At 45.5% G+C, this 25,197-nt stretch overlaps 1 protein-coding gene across 1 annotated transcript in view; it reads left to right on the forward strand.

Moving 5' to 3' along the window:
- Positions 1 to 3,961: 3,961 nt before the first annotated feature.
- zgc:152891 (uncharacterized protein LOC767741 homolog) overlaps positions 3,962 to 25,197 on the forward strand; it is a 44,309-nt gene continuing 23,073 nt past the window's right edge. Inside the window, exons 1-12 of the mRNA XM_056285332.1 lie at positions 3,962 to 3,983; positions 7,550 to 7,729; positions 8,158 to 8,287; positions 8,318 to 8,419; positions 9,870 to 9,951; positions 13,028 to 13,117; positions 13,974 to 14,095; positions 14,643 to 14,881; positions 16,546 to 16,689; positions 18,529 to 18,732; positions 20,894 to 20,980; positions 21,451 to 21,620. Coding sequence (XP_056141307.1) covers positions 7,571 to 7,729; positions 8,158 to 8,287; positions 8,318 to 8,419; positions 9,870 to 9,951; positions 13,028 to 13,117; positions 13,974 to 14,095; positions 14,643 to 14,881; positions 16,546 to 16,689; positions 18,529 to 18,732; positions 20,894 to 20,980; positions 21,451 to 21,620 — 1,529 coding nt within the window. The 5' untranslated portion in view covers positions 3,962 to 3,983; positions 7,550 to 7,570. The remainder of the gene's footprint in view (positions 3,984 to 7,549; positions 7,730 to 8,157; positions 8,288 to 8,317; positions 8,420 to 9,869; positions 9,952 to 13,027; positions 13,118 to 13,973; positions 14,096 to 14,642; positions 14,882 to 16,545; positions 16,690 to 18,528; positions 18,733 to 20,893; positions 20,981 to 21,450; positions 21,621 to 25,197) is intronic.

A 25,197-nucleotide genomic window follows, 5' to 3' on the forward strand; every position in this document is an offset into this window, starting at 1 on the left:
ATATCAAGCGCCAAAAATAATAGCACTAACAGCGAATAAATAACAGCGAATAATAGCACTAACAGAAGAATAAACCCCGTTCCTATCCAAAACTTGCTTTGTTGTGATTACTGAGTGGAGCTACACTCATCCTACCCAGATGGTAAGCATTTCTTAGATCTTATTGGAGAACACTTTAGCACCATGTAACAAACAGTTCGAAAGCAGAGGAAATCAAAGGGGGGGGGGTACCTGTTGCGCACAGTAATTTCCTTCAATCCCCGGTAGTCAGTGCTGGGTCTAAGGGACTTGTCCTGCTTCTCAACCAAGAAAAATCCAGCTCCCGCTGGAGAGCAGGATGGACGCATGCTGCTTGCCAACGACTCCTCCACATATTTTTTCATCGTCTGTGTCTCCGGACCTGATAGCGAATAGAGTCGTCCTTTGGCTGGCGAAGTCCCCAGCAGCAAGTCTATGGGGCAATTATAGGGTCGATGGGGGGGGGGTAGCCTTGGTCTTACTGAAGACGTTTCGGAGGTCGTGGTAACAATCCGGAACCAGAGAAAGGTCCTGGGTCTCAGAGTCTGTAGGGGTAGACTGAAGAACAGGGGCGGCCCAGGAGGACAGTGGTAGAGAGGGTGACACACTTTTGAGACAGTTAATAGCACAAAAATTCCCCCAGGTGAGGATCTGACCAGTGGGCCAGTCTATATGGGGATTGTGTTGTGACAGCCAGGGGAAGCCTGTTGAGGAGTGTTGAAAACTCATCCTTTCGGTGTGTGGATCAGGAAAATAGTGTAATAGATTGGGTGCGGTGTGTCACATTGCAGATAATTCTTCCATCAATGGCGCTGGCTTCGAGTGGTTTTTGAAGACGGAAAGGCTTGAGAGCTAACTGTTGTGCTAATTCCAAATTTAGTATATTGTGCGCACATAAATAAAAACGAAATGCCGTTTCTCCCAGCCCACAGCAGTGCAACAGAGAAGACAAAAATACTCATACAAAAATTCTCTAAAAACAATACCATTAAAAAAATAACAGAGAATTGATAGTTCACGAGGTTGGCATCTGAACCTGAATCAATCAAGACAGTATGTTCAGTGGCGTTTGAAGGGGTAGACAGAGTAACTTTAGACTGAATATGAGAGGAGCTGGAAACAGTCCGAGTTCTGCTCGAGAGAGCTCTCACCTTAACCGGGGCTCTTTCTCTCAGCTGGCAGGTGGCAATGAAATGCCCAGAGAACCCGCAGTACAGGCAGCGTCTCTCTGTCATGGCGTCGCGGGCTTTCCTCGGGAGTAAGTCGAGTGCGCCTGAGCTGCACGGGTTCCTCTGGAACAGAAGAGGGCGCGATAGGATGCTCAGGTGAATTACCCCTCTGTCTAGGAGTCTTAAATCAATCTACGGGGCGATGAGGGAATCCAGGTCAGCAGGTAATTCGAGGGAAGCCAGATGGTCTTTGAGGGGCTCAGATAACCCATCCAGGAAGACGTCAAAAAGAGCCGTCTTATTCCAGTTACTCTCGGCTGCCAGTGTGCGGAATTCTATGGCGTAGTCCGAAACCCGCTGACGGCCCTGACGAAGCCTCACCAGAACCCTGGCCGCCTCTCGACCCGGCGCCGTCTGCTGGAAAATCTGGGTATAGGCTTTGGAAAAGGCAGACAGGGAATTGCAGATGGGGGACTTACAACTCCACTCGGCTGTAGCCCAAGACTCGGCTCTGCCGGTCAGGTGAGAGATGAGGTAAGCGATCTTGGACCGTTCAGTGGGAAAGGCTGCTGACTGAAACTCGAAGTGAAGATCGCACTGGGAGAGGAAGGCGCTGCAATCGCCGGAGTCTCCTGAGAAACTCTCAGGTCGGGACAGAGTGAGAGGGACTGAGGCTGAAGTAGGTGGAGCGACGCTGACTGTCGGATCCGAAAGCACGAGGAAACCGGCTCTGGACCCGCTGGCTGAATCTGCAGCTTCTTCATTTGCTCGACCAGGAAGTTCAGTTGTCTACCGAATGCCGTCACGGTAGAATTTTGTTGGTCGGTCAGTTCTCTTACGTGGTGGCGAAAATGACCGATCTGCTCATACTGTGACTGGATCTTGAGATTGAGAGCTTGAAGCACGGAGCGTGCGGAGTCCCTGTCTGCTGGGTCCATGTTTGGCCAGTTCGTACTGTCAAGCAAGGAACTAGAGCAGGACCCAGAATGCAAACACACTCGAGGATAGGGCAAAAATCAAGTCCTTTATTCAGCAGAAGGTTAGGTACACAGCGTCAATTAGCTCAGCAAAGGTATCCAAAAACGACAGGCAAAAGGCAAAGTCCAAAAACACTCAGGTCTGATCTAGAACACTCACGGGGAAAACACAAGGGGGAAAAATGCTGGAATGCTGTCACGCAAGGAGCAAGGCGGAACAGGCACAGAAGACAGGGAGCACACATACTAAATACCCTAGGGAGGGAGTCAATTAGACCGAAGTGTAACACATTAGGGCGGGGCATGTAATCACACACGCGGGGAAACACAGGGGGGCAGGAAGTGAAAGTATTAAGATGGACTGTGACATCTTGACGGAATATAGAGTTTACAAACCGCCCGTCATTTTGACGGCCCATGGTCGTTTTAGGTAGAAGTGAAATCCCAGTTGTTCTTTATCTAAAGTTTCAATGGCCATGTGTACTATTATGGCTTGTAGCCACGGGTGTGCCTGGGTGTGCCTGTGCCAACCATAGAGCGCTGGCACCCCCCCAAAAAAAATCATGCAAAATGAATGTTTAGTTAGTCTTACTAAAACATTTTGATTGAAATGTAGGCTATTATGTTCTAATTATAGTACTTGTTAATTTGAGAATTAATTATAATACATAATTTTCATCAAAAAACAACATCCACCATCATGCACAACCCTACCAATCAAAATTTTAAATTTTGATATACACACGCATGTAACCTTTGTCCCAGTGAGCATCACAGGAGACTAGCAGTCACAATGAAATGACATGGCAGCTAACTTCATACTTGTTTGCTAATGGTAGATTACATTCCATCATATTACAGTCATTTAGCTGACGCTTTTATCCAACCCAGCTTAAAATAAGTGCATTTAACATAGGACATCAGGAGAACTACTAGTCATCAGATGTCATAAGTGCATCTCCTCTCTAAGCAAGCATCCAAGAGCAAAACCAGTGCTAAAGTAAAAGCGCAAGAAAGAGATTTTTTTTAAAGAGTGAATAAAATAAGTGCTAAGAGCAAGTAACAGGGTAGATACTATCTACTTTATCAAAATGAAAAAAAAAACAAAGCTCGCTATTGAATTTCTTTTAAAAAAAACCTTGATAATGCCAAAATGTTGGGCCTAATTCTTAAAATAAAGATAAATTAAAAGTAGAGAACTGCAATGGTGTTCTGTCTCTTGCTTACCAAGGCCTCCACTGTATCATATTGAATCGAAATCGTGCACCCTGAATCATGAGACACTGAACCGTGAGAGTTGTAAATCGTTCCACCCCTACATTTTACACTGTAAAGTTTCACTGTAAACTTTTGCATTTTGGTTTGTCATTGTTACATCATTGAACTGATCCCCACATAAACAGATATAGATAATGAGTAGACAGATGGACATTACACCTTAAACATACTCATGTTAGATGTAGTGCAAGTTTTATTTGGATGGTAGTGAACCAGAGGTAAGCTACCTTTTTTACGATACAATCTACAGATCTTACAGGTTCACTTCACAGTCAACATTTTGCTTCCAGCATCATCTTGCTGATCTTGCATCAACATCTCTCACATTTGTTGAAAACCAATTATGTCAGTACATGGAGCCATTGTGTTTCAGGGGTGTGATTTTATATTTGGGAGTGACACTTCTTCCTACCTGGGTGGAGCTTTGCGAGTAGTTTAGACAAATATGAGATGAGCTGCATCTGATAGTTTCTTACTTGATTTCCACCTCACTGCCTGCCACATTTCACTGAAATTGGAGGGAAAGTAGTCACTCTTGGAGGTATGTACACCTTCTCTTTTTGAAACTATCTCATCTTCATTTCCCTTTCATTCAGAGAGACTCTTCCTAGATCAGTGATATACTGTCGTGTGCCATGGAGGGCCATGCAGGTTCTCATACCGACCCAACATTACACCAACTGATTTCACTAATTACCACATCTTCAACCAGACAGTGGAATACTGATGAGTGAAATCAGCCTTCGGGTCAGAGATAAAAACCTTCATACACATAGTGTATTTCAGTACATTTGAACATTCAAAATAAACAAGTTTTTTTTTCTTCCAGATCATAGGTTCATTTATTGTTCTTGGCTGGTTAAAGATAAATGGTCTAAATTTTATTGTTTATTTACTGTACTTTTTCTGGTTCAGTAAGCATAAGCCATATTCATCACAGAAAAAAATAGGATGTGGATGTATTTTTTTATCTATTTTTAATGTCACAATTACATTAAAAAGAGATTGTAACGTTTTTTTACATTGTAAAATCTATTTTTCAGTCTTTTTTTATAAAAACTTCAGTCTCTCAGTCACACTCTCTCTTAAATAAATTGCTCCCCTTCCCTTCTTCATGTAAAAAATTATTGAGTTCTGAATGTATAGTTTGAGGGATAGGGTTTTGCAGAAAACTGCAAAACCTTTATATATATATATATATATATATATATAAACTAGGCGGCACGGTGGTCAGCACCTCACAGCAAGAAGGTCCTGGGTGCAAGCCCCGGGGTAGTCCAACCTTAGGGGTCGTCCTCTGTGCGGAGTTTGCATGTTCTCCCCGTGTCTGAGTGGGTTTCCTCCGGGGGCTCCGGTTTCCTCCCACAGTGCAAAGACATGTAGGTCAGGTGAATCGGCCATACTAAATTTTCCCTAGGTATGAATGTGTGTGGGTGTGTCGGCCCTGTGTGATGGACTGGCGGCCTGTCCAGGGTGTCTGCCCGCCTGCCGCCCAATGACTGCTGGGATAGGCTGCAGCAACCCCTCGAGCAGGATAATGGATGGATATATAAACTAGAACTCATGTGTGTGTGCGCACACACACACATATATCAGTTCTAGTTTATATATGTATATATAATTATAATGCATTTTATTTATATAGCACTTTTCATTGTACTCAGATGCTTTACACACACACACACACACACACACACACACACACACATATATATATATATATATATATATATATATATATATATATATATATATATATAGATATTGCTCGTTTGTTGAGCACCGTTGAGTATTTCATTTAACGAATTTATACATATACTAAAATTTAATTTTATTAGTGGAGCCCTTGAAGACAACAGACTGTAGTTGTACTGTGCAGTTCTTTTAGTGTGCCAGCTGTCAATGATAACAGAAAATGTGTACACAAACTTCATTATTCAACTTTGTTTAGTAAATGTTTCCAAGTAGTCAAATATAATATAAAGTCACCTTTCCACTAGCACAGGACTGGTTGCAGTGACTAAACAATAGTCTCTCTCAGAGAGACACAATGACACGTCACATAAAAGCCACCTGGCCTAGATTCACCAGGTGATAGGCATGGCAAACAAATGTAAACAAAACGCAAACAAATTAGGTCTTATCAGGATTAACGAAGTGGTTAACTGTCCTTCTTTTTGTCCTCAGACATGAAATAAAATGTACTTCCAAGCATGGGTAATGATGCTACATATATGGAACAAAAATATAAACGCAACACTTTTGTTTTTGCTCCAATTTTTCATGAGCTGTTCAAAGATCTAAGACTTTTTCTATGTACACAAAAGCCAATTTCTCTCGAATTTTGTTCACAAATGTGTTTAAATCTGTGTTAGCGAGCACTTCTCCTTTGCCGAGATAATCCATCCCCCTGACAGGTGGGGCATATCCAGATGCTGATTAGACAGCATGATTATTGCACAGGTGTGCCTTAGGCTGCTCACAATAAAAGGCCACTCTAAAAGGTGTGGTTTTATGTTGAAGACACATTTACTAGGCACTCAACAATGGATTTCACAGATGGGGGTCAGAAAACCAGTCAGCATCTGGTGTGATCACCATTTGCCTCACATCTTCGCATAGTTGATCAGGTTGTTGACTGTGGCATGTTGGTCCACTCCTCTTCAATGGCTGTGCGAAGTTGCTGGATATTAGCAGGAACTGGAACACGCTGTAGTATACGCCGATCTAGAGCATCCCAAACATGCTAAACGGGTGACATGTCCGGTGAGTATGCAGGCCATGCAAGAACTGGGATGTTTTCAGCTTCCAGGAATTGTGTACAGATCCTTCCAACATGGGGCCGTGCATTATCCTGCTGCAACACGAGGTGATGGATGAATGGCACAACAGTGGGCCTCAGGATCTCGTCATGGTATCTGTGCATTCAAAATGCACCTGTGTTCGTTGTCCGTAGCATATGCCTGCCCGTACCATAACCCCACCGCCACCATGGGCCACTCTATTTACAACATTAACATCAATAAACCGCTCACCCACATGACACCATACACAGTCTGCCATCTGCCCAGTAGTGAAAACCGGGATTCATCCGTGAAGAGAGCACTTCTACAAAGTGCCAGACGCCATCCGAGGTGAGCATTTGCCCATTCAAGTCGGTTACGACGACGAACTGCAGTCAGGCCAAGACCCCGGCGAGGACGAGCATGCAGATGAGCTTCCCTGAGACGGTTTCTGACAGTTTGTGCAGAAATTATTTGGTCATGCAAACCAATTGTTGCATCAGCTGGCTGGGCTCAGACGAGCTTGCAGGTGAAGATGCAGGATGTGGAGGTCTTGGGCTGGCGTGGTTACACGTGGTCTGCGGTTGTGAGGCCGGTTGGATGTACTGCCAAATTCTCGGGAACTACTTTGGAGACGGCTTATGGTAGAAAAATTAACGTTCAATTCACGAGCAACAGCTCTGGTGGACATTCCTGCAGGCAGCATGCCAATTGCACGCTCCCTCAAAACTTGCGACATCTGTGGCATCGTGCTGTGTGATAAAACTGCATATTTTAGAGTGGCCTTTTATTGTGAGCAGCCTAAGGCACACCTGTGCAATAATCGTGCTGTCTAATCAGCATCTGGATATGCCCCACCTGTCAGGCGGATGGACTATCTCGGCAAAGGAGAAGTGCTCGCTAACACAGATTTGAGAGAAATAGGCCTTTTGTGTACATAGAAAATGTCTTGGATCTTTGATTTCAACTCGTGAAAAATTGGAGCAAAAACAAAAGTGTTGCGTTTATATCGTTGTTCAGTGTATATAAACTTTCTGGTCATGAAGTAAACAACTCATGCTCTCCCTCAATCCCTGCATTTCTACATTTAAAAACATAGCAGCCGGCCCAGTTTAGCTGCTCTTGTTTTTTTACCCCCCCCCCCCACCAATCCCGAAAAGACTTGCCCTGCATTCACAGTCCTTTTTTCACAACCTTTAGTCTATAATATTAATGAGAAATACAAATTAGAAACAAACACTTGAAATAGAAATGTCTCTTGTCTAACGCTAACTATGAAGTGTTTCTCTAAATTCATGCACTGGAAACTCTCACTTTTATTTAGCAACCCTGAGCGATCCTAGTCATGTCCAGTTCCATGGAAGTGTTTGAGGTGACGGTGCACACCTCACCTCTGCCTACGTCTGGAACCTACAGCCACTTGATACTGCACCTGATTGGCTCTGAAGGGGAAAGCCCACCCATCACTGTCAACGCAGACATGCAGCATCTCCTGCCTGGCTCGGTGAGGTCCCCATCTACTACAGGAGGCATAGGAATATCAATCCACTTCCTTCTTATCTCTTTCTCCTCACAATTATCTCTCTCTGTGGCATTTTATTTTGTTTAGGTGTTCAGTTACCCTCTCCCCATCAGCGGGCAATACTTCTGTTATGTTTTTGTCTCTCTAACTTCTTTGCAAATCTCTTACCAACTCTTAAGGATGGGTTTCCTCTCTCTGCTGTGTCTTTGTAAAACGGAATTTACAAAGAATCGAGAGACATTTTGTTTATATTGACTAAAATGAAAGATGCTTCTCTATGTTTAGCCCCTAATCACGGAGGAGGTATCGTCCTCCTCCACATTGGCCGTGAAATATTTTAGTGCAATGTGATCACTGTCCAACAAAGAGAGCCAACAGGCGGTCACAACAACCTCATTCTGCCTCAACAGGCATGTGGGGTCATCGTACGGAGCAACAGTCCTTTGGGTAAGGTGGTTCTGGTGAGGCTATCGCTGAAGGCTCAGCCCGGCTTCCCTGACTTGGACTGGCACTGTGGCCTGGTGGAGGTCCTTAGGCTGGGTGTCAGACAGGGGAAGGATCAAGCTGAAGAAGAAGACTGGACGGGACCTCAGAATGCAGATGTGGAGGTTTTTCCTTGCCACAGGTGGCTGCGTTCAGTGGATGGCGATGTGGAGCTGCGAAGCGGGAGTTGTAAGAAAACTACACAGCATTGCTCTGTTCCCTCTTATTAAACAGGATTGTATGGCGAAATTCCCTCATGCTCACAAAACTAAAACAAAATGTTGAACTGCTAAAGCTAATTTAACATTAACTATGCAACTTAAGTCTTTGTATTACAAAAATAAAATTTCTATCAGTCAGATCATGCCCTTTCATTTTTAGAGAGGTTGTGTTATGAATTCAAGGTGTGTGTGTGTGTGTGTGTGTGTGTGTGTGTGTGTGTGTGTGTGTGTGTGTGTGTGTGTGTGTGTGTGTGTGTGTGTGGATTGTGGGTTATTTTGTAGTGCTAAGAATGTCGATGATAATGGGATATTTGTGTATTTTGTGTGTGTGTGAATTTGAATCTTGTGAATTTGTATATGTGTATCGTCATCAATCTGTATCATTTTATCGTTCTGTGTAGCAGAACACTTGTGCTGGTGCGTGTCTGGCCATTAGTGTGTCCGAGGGTGTTTATCTATTTTTCTGCCTGTCTGTCTGTCCATCTATGTATGTACGTATGTCTGTCTGTCTGTTTACCTGTCATCCTGCCTGTGGCTATGTTTAACTGTCCACCTGTCTTCGTGTTTCCATCTGCCTGTTTGTCTCTCTGTCAACCCATCTGTATGTCTGCTAACCTGTCTCCTGCACTTCTGTCTGCCTGTCTTTCTGTGTATTTGAATGGTGAGTTTTTGTTTTTTTCCTGCTTTGTTTATCCAGTTCATTCTGCTAATCTGATCTCTGTGGTTGTTTCCTATTTGTGTGCCATTTAAATTTTTTTTGTTTGTCCTGTTCCTCTTTTTCCGATTATTTATTTTATTCAATGCTGCTGTGACATAACTGTTTTTTCTCTGCATAGCGATTGGTATACTACTCCTGTCTCAACACAGGCAAAATATGGAGTCTAAATTCAAACAAAAACAAACCCTGTCTTCACTCTTGCGCCCCTTTCAAATAACATGGCCTAAAGTATAATTTTGTGAGTTGTAACCTAAACAGGCCCTGTGATGGCCTGGCGGCCTGTCCAGGGTGTCTCCCTGCCTGCCGCTCAGTGACTGCTGGGATAGACTCCAGCATCCCCGCGACCCTGAGTAAGGATACGCGGTTTGGATAATGCATGGTAACCTAAACAGGAGCGTGTCTATGTTCCCTCAGCCCTATTTCATTGAACTTACCTATACTTAATCTGACTTAACTTCAACCTCTACTTAACCTTAACCCAACCTTACTGATAGCAAACCTATTCGCTAGCTAACCCGCGTAGCTGAGGAAACAGACATGCATACACACACTTACTCTCTCTTTTTCAAGAATGTTGAGCTTTAGCAGATAAACAATCTTGATATAAGACAGAGGGTGCTTCGGCCATTCCCTTACAGGCAGTGTCTTCTTTTTGCAACAATGATTATCATTATCACGCTTACTTTTATTTTGCCCACAGTGTGCTTGTTGAACTCGGAGACAGAGGAGAAGCTGAAAGTGCACAGACTCAAAGAGCTGCAGGATAAACAGAAGAATATCCGGTAAACTTTGGCCAAGCTTTTACTGTTCTCTTACATCCTACATGCTCACACTCAGAGTCATAAGAGAGGCCAGACAGTCATTGTCAGGACTAGAGAAGGTAAATGTATTGGAAATATTTGCTACTTTGGTAAATCAGCTTATTTTTATTGTTTGTAAACAACTCTGCTGCTGCCCTACTCTTACCTGAAGCTTCCTCTCTCTCACCTTTACTTTTTTTTCTAATGTTTTCCATGAGTATATTAAATTTGTCTCAGGGTATGTGGAACATAGTATATTGAAAATGATCAGTTTTACCTCTCCTCTTGTGTTATTTTGTCACATTTCCTTGCCCTAACGCCTCTCTCTTAGTTCATCAATCTGGGGTCATTGATGTCAGGGGATGGTGGCTCTGACCTTTGACATGCTTACTAGCAGTTACCTGTAAATTTATTGATCAAGGAATTGAGGCCTGAGCTTCTGTCTCACAAAAATCCTGCAATTTTCCTGGATTTCATATTCAGGGATTGTTATGATTAACCCTTCTTACAGACTGTCGATATCAGCTTTTTCCCAGAATGCCCTATTCAACATACACCCACCAAAATCTATGATTTTTAGTTATGTCAGGCGGTGCAGTGGCCCAGTGGTTAGCACTGTTCCCTCACAGTAAGAAGGTCCTGGGTTTGAACCTCAGGCCATCCCAGGTCCTTTCTGAGTGGAGTTTGCATGTTCTCCCCGTGTCTGCGTGGGTTTCCTCTGGGCGCTCCGGTTTCCTCCCACCAACAAAAAGACATGCATATTGGGGTTAATACTCCTGTCTGTGCCCCTGAGCAAGGCAATGGAAAGAAGAACTGAAGTTGGTCCCCAGGTGCTACAGCTGCCCACTGCTCCTATACAATAAGATGGGTTAAATGCAGAAAACAAATTCATTATGAGAATACAACGACAAAATAAAGTGGCTTTCATTTCATGTCCTGCCCTGTTGTCACCTCTGTAACATTAATGGCAGGTGGACTAAATTATTCTGATAAAAGTTTGTTGTGCAAATATTTACCACACAATTGCTTTTTTGCCATTGTTAATATATGGTAAATCATGGCATTCACTCACCTTAGATATATGATAATATATAATTTATGGCTCTGCAGTGCAGTGTGTTTGGACCCAATTGCAGAGAAGAGGCAGAGGCAGTTGGCAAGTACTAAGTCACTTTACTGGACTTCAGCAAACACACAATAACAAAAAAACCACTGCCAAACAGGGCAGGCAAAAATGCAAACCAGAATAAACATAAAAAGACTCAACCCCTCAGATTCTCCCCAGGTCCTTTCGGGTCTTGTCTTTTCGCTGGAGCCTTGGGACAGTGGGCGACGAAGTGGCCAGCCTCCCCGCAGTACCAACAGCAGCCCTCCCTCATCCGGCGGACGCGCTCCGCCCTTGACAGCCTGGGCCTGCCGATCTGCATGGGCTCCTCTGCTCCCAGTGGAGGGGAAGCTGCTGCAGGCGCCGGAAAGTGGACAGCGGGCTGAGTGGCGTAGGCACCGAGCTGAGATCCATGGGCACCCCGAACCCTCTTCTCCCTCCGCCGCTCACGGATGCGATTATCCACTTGGATGGCAAATTTAATGAGCTCCTCCAGGTCATCCTGCCGCTCCCTGGTGGCCAGCTCATCTTTAATGCCCTCCAACAGTCTGTGCTGATAAACGATGAGGAGGGAGGCAGTGTTCCATCCACTCTCTACTGCCAGCGTATGGAACTTGACGGTGTAGTCAGCTACTGTCTCCCCTCCCTGTCGCAGGTCATATAGTCGCTTGGCTGCCTCCTGCCCCATCACAGGGTGGTCAAAAACTCGGTGCAGCTCCTCCACGAAGGTATGGTAGGACTGGCAGGCGGGTGCACGCTGCTCCCACAAAGCAGTGGCTCATGCCAGGGGAGCAGCAGGATGACCTAGAGGAGCTCATTAAACTCGCCATCCAAGTGGATAATCGCATCCGTGAGCGGTGGAGGGAGAAGAGGGTTTGGGGCGCCCATGGATCTCAGCTCGGTGCCTACGCCACTCAGCCCGCTGTCCACTTTCCGGTGCCTGCAGCAGCCACTCCTCCACTGGGAGCAGAGGAGCCCATGCAGATCGGCAGGGCCAGGCTGTCAAGGGTGGAGCACGTCCGCCGGATGAGGGAGGGCTGCTGTTGGTACTGTGGGGAGGCTGGCCACTTCATCGCCCACTGTCCCAAGGCTCCAGCAAAAAGACAAGACCTGTTAGGAGCTGGGGAGATTCTGACGGGTTGAGTCTTGGAGAGGCTTCGCGTCGGTCTGCGGAGGCCAGTGTGTCCTGAACCCTCGTCTGCCTCCTCTGTGTGAGAGAGTGTTTCCTTAGTTTAGCGTTTTATGTTTATTCTGGTTTGCATTTTTGCCTGCCCTGTTTGGCAGTGGTTTTTTTGTTATTGTGTGTTTGCTGAAGTCCAGTAAAGTGACTTAGTACTTACCAACTGCCTCTGCCTCTTCTCTGCAATTGGGTCCAAACACACTGCATTACAGCAAGACTTGACCAGACATGGACCCAGCAGAGTTAGAGCAGTTGTGCATCGCCATTACCACCCAAGGTGCAGCTCTGGGCGAAGAGCACACGGAGCTGCAGTCGCTGAAGGCGAGTGTCCACTCCACCTCCAGTTTTTTTGGAGAGATCCGCCCCATGCTTCAGCAGCAGACAGCGGATCACTCCCAGCTGCAGCAGGTCCAGGCTCGGCAGCAGCAGATGATGGCCACCATCACTGCCTCTGCCTCTTCTCTGCAATTGGGTTCAAACACACTGCGTTACAGACTCTAAACTGATGACTTGTCCAGAGCAACTTTAAATGGTTTCTCTAATAGAATAACTTCCCATTCCCGAGTCAGCAATGTTACAAGAAACAAATAGCGAGAGGGTCAAAGCCACAATGAATTGATTTTTCTGTGGCTCTGGAGAGTTTTTATGAAATAGAAATGTTGGGGAAAGAAACAGAAAAAGAAGCAGAGGGAAGAGAAGAAAGGAATTTTCTCTACTTAAAGTTTCTGCTGTTGGAAAGTCTCTGTATAATGGCTGATGGTTTGGGATTGCAGATGGCAAACGTTTGTCGAGGGGACTCCACACTGCTTGGATGTGAAGACAGTGAAGGAGCTGGGGCCCAATCTAAGCTACACACACAATAGGTGAGTTAATTTATGCCACCACATGTAAAACACAAAAATATTTGACAGATTAAAGGGGCTGTTTGTCCAACATATCCAACAAGCTTTGTTGATTTTCTCAGCTTTCTTTCTTCTTCCTCCCATATCTCCCTTTCCTCTTTTCTTTGCTTTTTTCTTCTTCTCATGTGTTCTGTCTGTCTGTCTGGAGCAATTTTAACCAGGAAATTCTGGTGGACAGTTGATCTGGATGGCCTCTGTGGCTTATTCATCATACATCAATGGCTTAAAGACATGCTACTGTATGGCGCACTCGGTGGGGAAACTACCAGTTTGAGCTGCTCACTGTTCCACCTTTGCTGTAATGCTTACTTGACTAATGCTCAACCACCTCCACCCTTCTTGCAACCTATTTGGATATGTTTGTATGTGCCGTTTTGGGGATTAATGTTCCATGTTTTTGATAAATATGAATGCACTCAGGGTACGGTCAGTAGCAAGGAACTAGCAACGAATTATAGGCCCTGTCCACATGATGTGTATTAAGGCCCCCCCTCCCCCTCCCATATGCACCTCATATGCACTTCCACATGATGTAACAAATTAATCAACACACTATACTCAAAAATGGGACAGCAATACTTGGCTGTTATCAAAACACCATGCAAAATCGTTTGTTTCTCAACCATTGACAACCCCCACACCTCTTTAACTTTGGGTCTCCAAAATATTCCCCGCAGTTCTGCATCACTGGCAGTCAGTACCTACAAACAGATCTATTCATCAATAAAGCTTAGTATCTTATTCCCATACTAATCTGCTAAAATTATATTTCCCAAAATGTGTGGGTTGTCCTAACTGAACTGTCTGTCTATCTCAGTCCAGGCATCAGTATCCAGTATCTGAAGGGCTTCGCTGAGAGAGCTGAGTCCTGGAAAAGTTTCAGAGAGCTAGAGATCTTACTCGCCCACGGTGGAGACCAGAACACTGCTGCCAGTAGGATGGAAATAACACAAAATGGCGCATACACATACAGAAAGAAAAAAGTTATCTACTGAGTCTGCATTTTCTTTGCCAGAAGTTAATCGCTCTGTGCTGTTACAGTCAAAACACTCACGGTGGATGGTTGGCTGTTCCCTTAATGTTGGCCTGTGGCAATTGGGGCGATACTTAGGAACAAAATAATAGATTAGGGAATTACAGTTGAAAGTGGTACTGCATACAAATGTTGGTTGACTTGCTGGGGAATTATATATTGTTTGTTGAAGGATTGTCAGCCCTGGGATGCAAATGAAAGTGATGCACCTGAGAAGAGATTGGAACCTTCTCACAAGGTTACACAGTTAATCATGTGACATGGCAGACCCACAAGGTAGAGGCAGAGGTGTTTAATGTTGCATTCGAAAAGTCGGGTGAGGAGCTGAATCCTGATGAGCAGATTGGAAACTGAGATTGAGAGGGACATGGTTTGGCTGAAAAAATGAAACGTCTCAACCCCTCTATCTTTTATTTCTATCTTTCTCTCTCGGTCTCTGTCAATCTCTATCCCAACCTATTCATCTCTCTCTCTCTCTCTCTCTCTCTCTCTCTCTCTCTCTCTCTCTCTCTCTCTCAGAGTTTGTGAAAGCCAATTGGTTGGAGGACTGGTTCTTTGGCTACCAGTGTCTGAATGGCTGCAACCCACTCCTGGTTCGCCGGATACGTGCCCTCCCTCCCAATCTGTGTGTAACCTCTGACATGCTCCGCCCCTTCCTGCCTGATGGCTCCTCAATAGAAAAGGAGTTCGAGGTATGCACATGGATACACACACACACACTCTCTCTCTCTCTCTCTCTCTCTCTCTCTCGCTCCCTCCCCTCTCTTCTGGGGTTATGGATGCATTTTTTTTAATTAGATTGTAATACTACAGTAGAACATTTATTTGGGTATAAAACAAAAGAAAGTCACTAAAAACCATAAAACTAGTAACCCATTCACAGTGAAGTTACAATATGAAACATTCTTATTTTTTAGCAATACGTGGTAATTGCAGTATACTCCACTGCAAGGTTTGAGTACATTAAATCAAGATCCAGTCATAATGAAACAGAAATTGATGATTTTGATATATAGCGATTTGCTATAGTATCAAATGCACCAGTGAAAGGAAGTATCGGAAAAGTCATTTGTTTGCATTTAATCCTTCCAGTTAACTTTAAGACTCAATGACATCAGCGCAGGGTGGCATGGTGGCGCGGTCGCCTCACAGAAAGAAGGTCCGGGGTTTGAGCCCCGGGGTAGTCCAACCTTGGTGAATCATCCCGGGTCGTCCTCTGTGTGTTGTTTGCATGTCCTCCCCATGTGTGTGTGTGTGTGTGTGTGTGTGTGTGTGTGCCCTGTGATTGCCTGACACCCTGTCCAGGGTGTCTCCCCGCCTGCTGCCCAATGACTGCTGGGATAGGCTCCAGCATCCCTTGACCCTGAGAGCAGGATAAGCTAAGCGGTTTGGCTAATGGATGGATGGACATCAGGGCAGCACGATGGCCCAGTGGTTAGCACTGTTGCCCCACAGCAAGAGGGTCCTGGGTTCAAGTTCCAGGTCCTTTCTGTGTGGAGTTTGCATGTTTTCTCCATGTCTGCGCGGGTTTCCTCTGGGTGCTCCGGTTTCCTCCCACCATCAAAAAGACATGCATGTTAGGGTTATAATACTCCTGCTTGTGTCCCTGATCAAGGCAATGGAAAGAAGAACTGGAGTTGGTCCCCAAGCACTGCAGTTGCCCACTGCTCCTATACAATAGAATGGGTTAAATACAGAGAACAAATGCATTGTAAGCAAACGATTCATTGTAAGAATACAATGTCGGGGCGTCTGGGTAGCGTGGCGGTCTATTCCGTTGCCTACCAACATGGGAATCGCTGGTTCGAATCCCCGTGTTACCTCCGGCTTGGTCAGGCATCCCTACAGACACAATTGTCCATGTCTGCGGGTAGGAAGCCGGATGTGGGTATGTGTCCTGGTCACTGCACTAGTGCTTCTTCTGGTCGGTCGGGGCACCTTTTGGGGGGTAACTGGAGGGAATAGCGTGATCCTCCCACACGCTACGTTCCCCTGGCGAAACTCCTCTCTGTCAGGTGAAAAGAAGCGGCTGGTGACTCTACATGTATCGGAGGAGGCATGTGGAAGTCTGCAGCCTTCCCTGGATCAGCAGAGGAGGTGGAGCAACGACCTGGACGGCTCGGAAGAGCGAGGTAATTGGCCAAGTACAATTGGGAAGAAAAAGGGGAAGAAGAAAAAAAAAAGAAGAAAATGTCGAATAAAGTGGCTTTCATTCATCACACGTTTTAAGCTCAGGAGTCTAAGTTGTCACTTTGGGAGAGCTTTTATACATTTTAACGAAGGCTGCAGTTGTCTTATGGTCTTGTTCTTTACAAACAACACTTTTTCACAAACCCCTTTGGTATGACTATGACAGAAAGGGACCATTTACTTGCTGGACTATGAGGTGCTGGATGGAGTTCCAGCCAACGTGATCAATGGAAAGCAGACCTATCTGTCTGCCCCCCTCTGCCTTCTCCATCTCAACCAGGAGGGACAGCTTAAGCCTTTTGCCATTCAGGTGAGCCTGGGTCTACCTTGGTGGGTGGTAATGTCCGTTATCCACTAGAGATAGGATGGAAGGCAAAGGAATGCTGGCAAGCAGCAACAAGTGTATATAAGTGTGATTGGGCAAGAATTTTGTCTTGAAAGCCCTACATGAAGATTTATCACGTTTTCCTCAGGGATGAGTGATGATTCTATCAGGTGAGGTGATCATAGTCAGAAACAGTTTTATTTGCCAAGGAGTTTTCACAAAATGAGAATTTGACCTGGGGGTTGCTCACTGGGACACTTGTCATAATTAATCCATTAAGAAATTTGTCGCTTGCGGAGTGGGAGATATGGGTTCAGGTCCCGGCTGTGGCGGTTCTCGGACTGCCCCCCCGAATTCGCTACATTGGTGTCAGAAGTGGGATGGTGAGACCGTGAAGTCATCGGAAGCACGTGCGCCCAGAGGCGTGAGGGAGCTGATATGCTGACTATAACTGTTATTAATTAATAAATAATCTACCATTCAATTTAATTATATCTTGGGTGTATTGGCTGCTTATTTGAACTGGTTAAGAGTGCTGGTTCTATGTGCTTAGTAATATAGAACACTACTGGTGCATTACACCTTTTATTAGAGGCATCACAGGCTTGATCGGCAATTGCGCACACACCTATAGAGTAATAGGTATCGATTACCAGTGTTAAAATATTTATAACTTAAATTCTGGGGAAATACATAGTTTATTAGCTTAATTGTGGGTGTAGTAGTTCCGCAACGGAGGCACCGTGATACTTAATGTGTTACATTTCCGTTCAAGTTTTCTTGTTCTACTTTTCAGTCACATGTAATAGTTACCTATTCTAATAATAACTGACATTTAGGGGTAGACAGGAATTTCAGCCATCTCACCATCGACCGCTGAGAACCTAGGATCCTGTTTTGTTTAATATGAGTGTGACTCCTGTGTGCATTATAACACCAGGTAAAAAGGGGTTACATATACCTTTAGCAAAAAGCAGTTTCCTCAGTGCACATTTAGTACACTTCTTTTCCATCAAAAATTGGTAGGTGTGCTTGTATTTTACTTGTGAAAGGTTAACTTTAGAAGTATATTCTTAAACTTGTACTTTTTAGGCTTGCTGAATACTTTCATACTTTTGCAAAAGGTTGTAACAATAAAGGCTGATAACTGTACTTTAAATTAAACAATATTTTTATGTATCTTATGTACATACTATACATTTTATTCCCCCCAAATTAGGATACTTTTTATATTTAAGTATACGTTAAAAATATACGTTGAGGCGTCCGGGTGATGTGGCGGTCTATTCCGTTGCCTACCAACATGGGGATCGGCAGTTCGAATCCCCGTGTTACTTCCGGCTTGGTCGGGCGTCCCTACAGACACAACTGGCCATGTCTGCGGGTGGGAAGCCGGATGTGGGTGTGTCGTGGTCGCTGCACTAGCACCTCCTCTGGTCGGTCGGGGCACCTGTGCCGGGGGGGATAGCGTAATCCTCCCACGCGGTACGGCCACCTGGCGAAACTCCTCATTGTCAGGTGAAAAGAAGTGGCTGTGGCGACTCCACATGTATCGGAAGAGGCATGTGGTAGGTAGCCTGCAGCCCTCCCCGGATCGGAAGAGGGGATGGAGCAGTGACCAGGACGGCTCGGAAGAGTTGGGTATTGGCCAAGCACAATTGTGGAGAAAAAAGGGGAAAAATACGTAGAATATTATTTTTTCAGAGGGGTAAACAGTCAGCTAGCCATTGCACTGCTGTCTAAACGACGCAACGATCAATCAGTCAACCAGTCGGTCAGTCGTCCAAATATCGATCTAATCATCACATCTTTTCCTTCATTCAGCTGCAGCAGAAACCGGGTCCTCTGAACCCTGTCTTCTTGCCCTCTGACCCTGCCTGTGATTGGCTGCTGGCGAAGATGTGGGTGCGTAGTGCTGATTTTCAGTGCCACCAGTTGGTCTCCCATTACCTCAAGACCCACATGACTGGGGAGGTGTTCTGCACTTCCACCCTCCGGCAACTTCCTGAAGTGCATCCTCTGCACCAGGTGGTATTCACATAGCCTGTAGAATTTATTTGGTCGTACATTTTGAGTATTTTCGAAAAGGTTTCAATCATATTGAAAATTATGCAAATGAAAATTATGACTTCTTTGCAGATCGTATGACGCATTGTAACTAAAAACACATTTTTTTTACTGAATATGTTTCTACAGTTTCAAAATCTATTTAAAGGTCTCATTTGTCCATCAAACACCGTTCATAACACTTAATTTATCAACAGTTCAGGCAATCGATTTCAGAATGAAATTTGCCTTTGAACTATTGGATCAGAACACAAACTATGCAAGAGGTAGGAAGCCAGTGTCATTGGACCAGGCCAGGTCAATAATTTCAAGGCAGTTGTTAAGGCTTAACAAAGTGGGGAGCTAACATCTGCATTAACCCGCAACAACAGTGGATGGCTCATTCCATATCTCAACAGCTGCTGTCGATATCTGGCCAGGCAAAATGCCTTTTTAGAGTAGAACTACCCTGGGTGGGATATTTATCACTACCAGGTGTGACAAACTAGACAAAGGCAGGATTCACTCGTGACTTACTGACCATATATCCATCCATCCATCCATCCATCCATTATCTTTTTTTTTTTTTTTAGAATTTTCCCCGTTTTTCTCCCCAATTGTACTTGGCCAATTACCCCACTCTTCAGAGCTGTCCCGGTCTCTGCTCCACCCCCTCTGCCGATCCGCGGAGGGCTGCAGACTACCACGTCTCCTCCGATACATGTGGAGTCGCCAGCCGCTTCTTTTCCTCTGACAGTGAGGAGTTTCACTAGGGGGACGTAGCATGTGGGAGGATCACACTGTTCCCCCTACCCCCCGAACAGGTGCCCTGAGCGACCAGAGGAGGCGCTAGTGCAGCGACCAGGACACATACCCACATCCGGCTTCCCACCTGCAGACATGGCCAATTGTGTCTGTAGGGATGGCCGACCAAGCCGGAGGTAACATGGGGATTCAAACCGATGATCCCCATGTTGGTAGGCAATGGAATAGGCTGCTATGCTACCCAGACGCCCTGGACTTACTGACTATATTGACTGCTCTTGTGTTTTTGCTTATGTCACCGTTGTATGCATGTATTTCAGGAATCAGGAACACTTTGTCATTTCATGTATTGGTGAACACGAAATGAAATGAAATATAATTTCTCCCAGCCCACAGCAGTGCCACACAAACAAAAAAACACATCCAAAAATTACAAGGGCAAATATATCAAACTACAAAAAAATCCCTGTCCAAGAGAACGAACGCAGGATGACTGTCGGAACTGCTGGTCTGCATGGGCCAGCAGTTAGCTTAGCCTGCCCCGCTTCCACATCCTGTCAGACCGCCCGCGGTTTTTCCTCCTTTGGTGCAGCTCTTGCAGGGCCGTAGTCCCTGGGCCCACTGGACACAGCAGACCAGGCTCCCCCAGCCAATCCAACTCCATTTTTCCCGGCTAGACACCTTCAACACACCTGCCTGCATTCCACACGATGACACTAAAACACAGTCGACGCTAGGCGAGGCTGCCACCAGACCGCCCTCAGTGTTATCCGAACGGCCGGTCTGCATGGGCTAGCAATTAGCTTAGCCTGGGCCGTCCTGTCAGACTGCCCTCGGTGTTTCCTCTTCGTGTGCAGCTCCAGGCAGGGTCGTAGTCCCTGGGCCCACAGGACGTGGCAGACCAAGCTCTCCCAGCCATGGAACAAAGACAAAACAAACTTAGACGCAGATGTGGCCAAAGACACTGCATGGGCGGTACTGGGTGAGGCCGCAGCAAACGTAAGTTCGTGCCGCCATCTTCCCACACTGGAATTGGAAACAATGTTCAGTGCTTCTGTGAAACTGCCATGGCTTATATGAATGTTGTGGTGTTATGGTAGTTATATGTGTGCTTTTTTTTTTTAAATTTTGTTCTGTAGTTGAGTATTGTGAGGGTTTTTAAATGTGCTGTTTTAAAGTTCATCTGCTTTGGTCTTCATACCATGTTCTTGCTGTTACATTTTTTTCTCCCTTTTGATATGTGTATATTAATTTACCTACCAACAAATTTGAACCCGTTTTAAATTGTTCCAGTTTCACACACATCCTGGCAATGTGTCATCACTTTGAATTGGTTTATTGTGTTTACCTCTATGATGGTTGTTTTTCTTGTTTTTAGTTACTGATGCCGCATATCAGGTCAGTGCTGAAGATAAACATCCAGGCTAGGACTTCTCTACTGGTTCACAATGGAGTTTTTGACAAGGTGTGTGTGTGTGTGTGTGCGTGTGTGCGTGCGTGCATGTGTGCGCGCGCACACGTACGTACCTTTATTGCTATACTTGACCCTTTGGATTTGGACCTAAAATGTGAAGATTTGGGGAAGAAAAAACTTTGGCCTCAAATCTCATATTTGAAAAGGACCCATGCTCTTTGTTACCAGTTAATGGTATGGTTCAGTTATTGTGGTGCTTTATTCTCTTCTATTGTGATTGTTATGATATTTTTAGTGTGTTTACTGGGACATTGCTTTTATTATTTTGTTTTTGTAGAAAAAAATACACATACCTCAACAACAAATTTTTTTCACTGAATTCAGCTAGATAATGGAGATTTAACTGAAACAAGTGAAACTGGACTGAATTTAATTTAACCAACCTTCACTGACCTGGACTGAACTGAATTAAAGTGGACTAGATTAAAGTGAATAAACTGGATTGTTTCATATCTCCCTAGGCCATTGGTTGTGGTCTGAAGGCGTTGCCTGTATTGTTGTCTCGGGCTTCATCGCGGCTTCATTTCCGCTCTCTGTGTGTCCCTGAGGACCTGGCAGACAGAGGAGTGGATGTACTGCCACAGTGCTACTACGCCCAAGATGCTCTTAGAGTCTGGAACACACTCGACAAGTTAACAGAACCCACACAATCTTGATTTTTCTTCTGATCTGAGACAAAGGATCACCTGGTTTGAACACAGGAAATCATATGCTATGAAGGGACAAGACTGCGTAGGTTTTCCTTCTAGCCGGTCACTACAGTAGGTGATCTTCAATCAAACATGACAGACTAATGAATGAAATGAATTGCTGTAGTGATCGGTTAGTGATAGGGCTGCAACTTCCATCCATCCATGCATTATCCAAACTGCTTATCCTGCTCTCAGGGTTGCAGGAGTGCTGGAGCCTACCCCAGCAGTCATTGGGCTGCAACTTATCATTCATTATTTTCATTATCAGTTAATCTGTTGATTCTTTTTTCAATTAATCGATTAATCATTTAGTCTGTAAAACATCAAAACAATGTCGAAACAAATGCCCATCACAAATTCCCACAGCCAAAAGTGATGCCTTTAACCAGTTTGCTTAGTCAGACCATACCTAAAATGGTCATTTTATAATGATATGAATCAGAGAAAGTCAAGCAGATTTTAACATTTGTGAAGCCCTACCCAGAAAATGGTTTGTATTTTTACTTGATAAAATTATGATATATATATATATATATATATATATATATATATATATATATATATATATATATATATATATATATATACATTTAGCACAAAAAGTAAGGAAATTTGTGTTTGGTAGATTGTTTCTTTGTTGTAACAATGCTTCTTGGCAATAAATCTTATATCAGGCACCTGATTGTCAGCACCTGGGGTACCAGAAGCTCAAAACAAGAGTCAATGGCAACAGCAAAATAAGCTGTTTGGCATTGGCAGAGAAGATTTGGCAATTTTTTCATAGGCGCAACCCACATACTCAGCTCTGTTGCTCATCCCACAAATGCATGTGCCTTACAAATGTGGCACCATTTAAAAGGGAAATAAACAGGCTTTCCAACAGTATAAGATTTATTGCCAAAAAGCATCGTTACAACGAAGAAATAATCTACCAAACACAAATTTCCTTGCTTTTTGTGCTAAGTAGATATACATATATATATAAGATAGATGTAGGAAAAAAAAACTTTAATACATAGCAGAACAAGCTTGTTCTGCTAGTTTTTCCCCCCTACATCTGTCTTAATATTCCACTCATTTGTTGAGCACTTCTATCAACACTATTGACGGTTTCCAAAAAAATAAAAAGGATGTAGGATGTTGGATAGTTTCCAGCATCCCGTGACCCTTAATAGGATAAGTGGCTTGGATAATGGATGGACTTGATAAAAGGCAAGAATGATTAATAGATTAGCAAAATTATAAAAATAATAAAATAATTTCCTGTTGATCGACTAATCTATAGAACAGCTGACCAATTCAGCACTACTTAGAAGGGAAACCTTAATTCGCTTTGCTCTCCATTGTACATGGTTGTCTTTGTATAACCTAGTTAGCAAGCTAACTTACCAAAACATCATGACGTATAATAAGCTCTGCAGTTATGGTATGTTTTTGTAAATTATGTATATGCATATGTGAGTGTTTGGTAGGGTTTATACGTTTTCTTTTTGTCTAATTGTAGGTTGAAATCCAAAATATCTACATATGCCCAATCCTATCTTAATTGTCTAGTTTATGGTGAGATCTTGCACCGTGATATTGAACAGAAGCCAATACATTTTAAATATTTAAGAAAATTTGTGAGAGGTGCTTGACTCTTAAGTTGTGAATCATGCTAGGTGTATGAGTAAATAAATTGAACCTCAAGCAGTTCAGGCTGGGCTTCTAAAGGTGGCAAAGGCAAAGGAAAAGGCGTATGGTGCGTTGTATGAGAGGTTAGACACTAAGGAAGGAGAAAAGGACTTGTACTGACTGGTAGGATGTGCAGGCCAGACCAGGCCAGGTCAGACCAGGCCAGACCAGACCAGACCATCCAGGCCACGCCATACCAGGCCAGACCGGGCCAGGCCAGGACAGGCCAGGCCAGGCTGGGCTTCTAAAGGTGGCAAAGGTAAAGGCGTATGGTGCGTTGCATGAGAGGTTAGACACTAAGGAAGGAGAAAAGGACTTGTACTGACTGGTAGGATGTGCAGACCAGACCAGACCAGCCCAAACCAGGCCAGGCCAGGACAGGCCAGGCCAGGCCAAGCCAGGCCAAACCAGGCCAGGCCAAGACAGGTCAGGCAAGGCCAGACCAGACCAGACCATCCCCGGCCAGGCCAGGCCAGACCAGACCATCCCAGGCCAGGCCAGGCCAGGCCAGGCCAGGCCAAACCAGGCCAGCCCAAGCCAAGCTCAGGCCAGGCCAGGTCAGACCAGACCAGACCAGGCCAGACCAGACCAGACCATCCAGGCCACGCCATACCAGGCCAGACCAGGCCAGGACAGGCCAGGACAGGCCAGGACAGGCCAGGCCAGGCTGGGCTTCTAAAGGAGGCAAAGGAAAAGGCGTATGGTGCGTTGCATGAGAGGATAGACACTAAGGAAGGAGAGAAGGACTTGTACTGACTGGTAGGATGTGCAGACCAGACCAGGCCAGGCCAGGCCAGGCCAAGTTAGGCTAGGCCAGGCCAGACCAGACCAGGCCAGGCCAGATCAGGCCAATCCAGACCAGGCCAAGCCAGGCCAAATCAGGCCAGGCCAGGCCAGGCCAGGCCAGGCCAAGCCGCGCTTCTAAAGGTGGCAAAGGCAAAGGAAAAGGCGTATGGTGCGTTGTATGAGAGGTTAGACACTAAGGAAGGACAAAAGGACTTGTACTGACTGGTAGGATGTGCAGACCAGACCAGGCCAAGCCAAGCCAGGCCAAGCTAGGCCAGGCCAGACCAGACCAGACCAGACCAAGCCAGGAAAGACCAGGCCAAACCACGCCACGCTAGGCCAGACCAGACCAGACCAGGCCAGACCAGGCCAGGCCAGGCCAGACCAGGCCAGGCCAGGCCATACCAGGCCAGGTCAGGCCAAGCCGCGCTTCTAAAGGTGGCAAAGGCAAGGGAAAAGGCGTATGGTGCGTTGTATGAGAGGTTAGACACTAAGGAAGGCGAAAAGGACTTGTACTGACTGGTAGGATGTGCAGACCAGACCAGGCCTAGCCAGGTCAGGCCAGACCAGACCAGACCAGTCCAGTCAGGCCAGGCTAGGTCAGGCCAGACCAGACCAAACCAGGCAAAGGCCAGGCCAGGCCAGACCAGACAAGGCCAGGCCAGACCAGACCAGGCCAGGTTAGGACAGGCTAGGTCAGGCCAGACCAGACCAGACCAGGGCAGGCCAGACCAATTCAGGCCATTCTAGGCCAAGGCCAGGCCAGGCCAGGCCAGACCAGACCAGGTCATTCCAGACCAGGCCAGGTCATGCCAGGCCAGGCCAGGCCAGACCAGACCAGGCCAGACCAGGCCAGGCCAGACCAAGCCAAGTTAGAACAGGCTAGGACAGGCCAGACAAGACCAGACCAGACCAGGTCAGGCCAGACCAGTTCAAGCCAGGCCAAGCAAGGCCAAGCCAGGCCAAGCCAGGCCAGGCCAAGTCAGACCTGGCCAGGCCAGGCCAGGCCAAGCCAGGCCAGGTCAACCAGACCAGGCCATGCCAGGCCAGTCCAGG

This window comes from Lampris incognitus, chromosome 8, assembly GCF_029633865.1.
Source record: "Lampris incognitus isolate fLamInc1 chromosome 8, fLamInc1.hap2, whole genome shotgun sequence".
Classification (NCBI taxonomy): domain Eukaryota; kingdom Metazoa; phylum Chordata; class Actinopteri; order Lampriformes; family Lampridae; genus Lampris; species Lampris incognitus.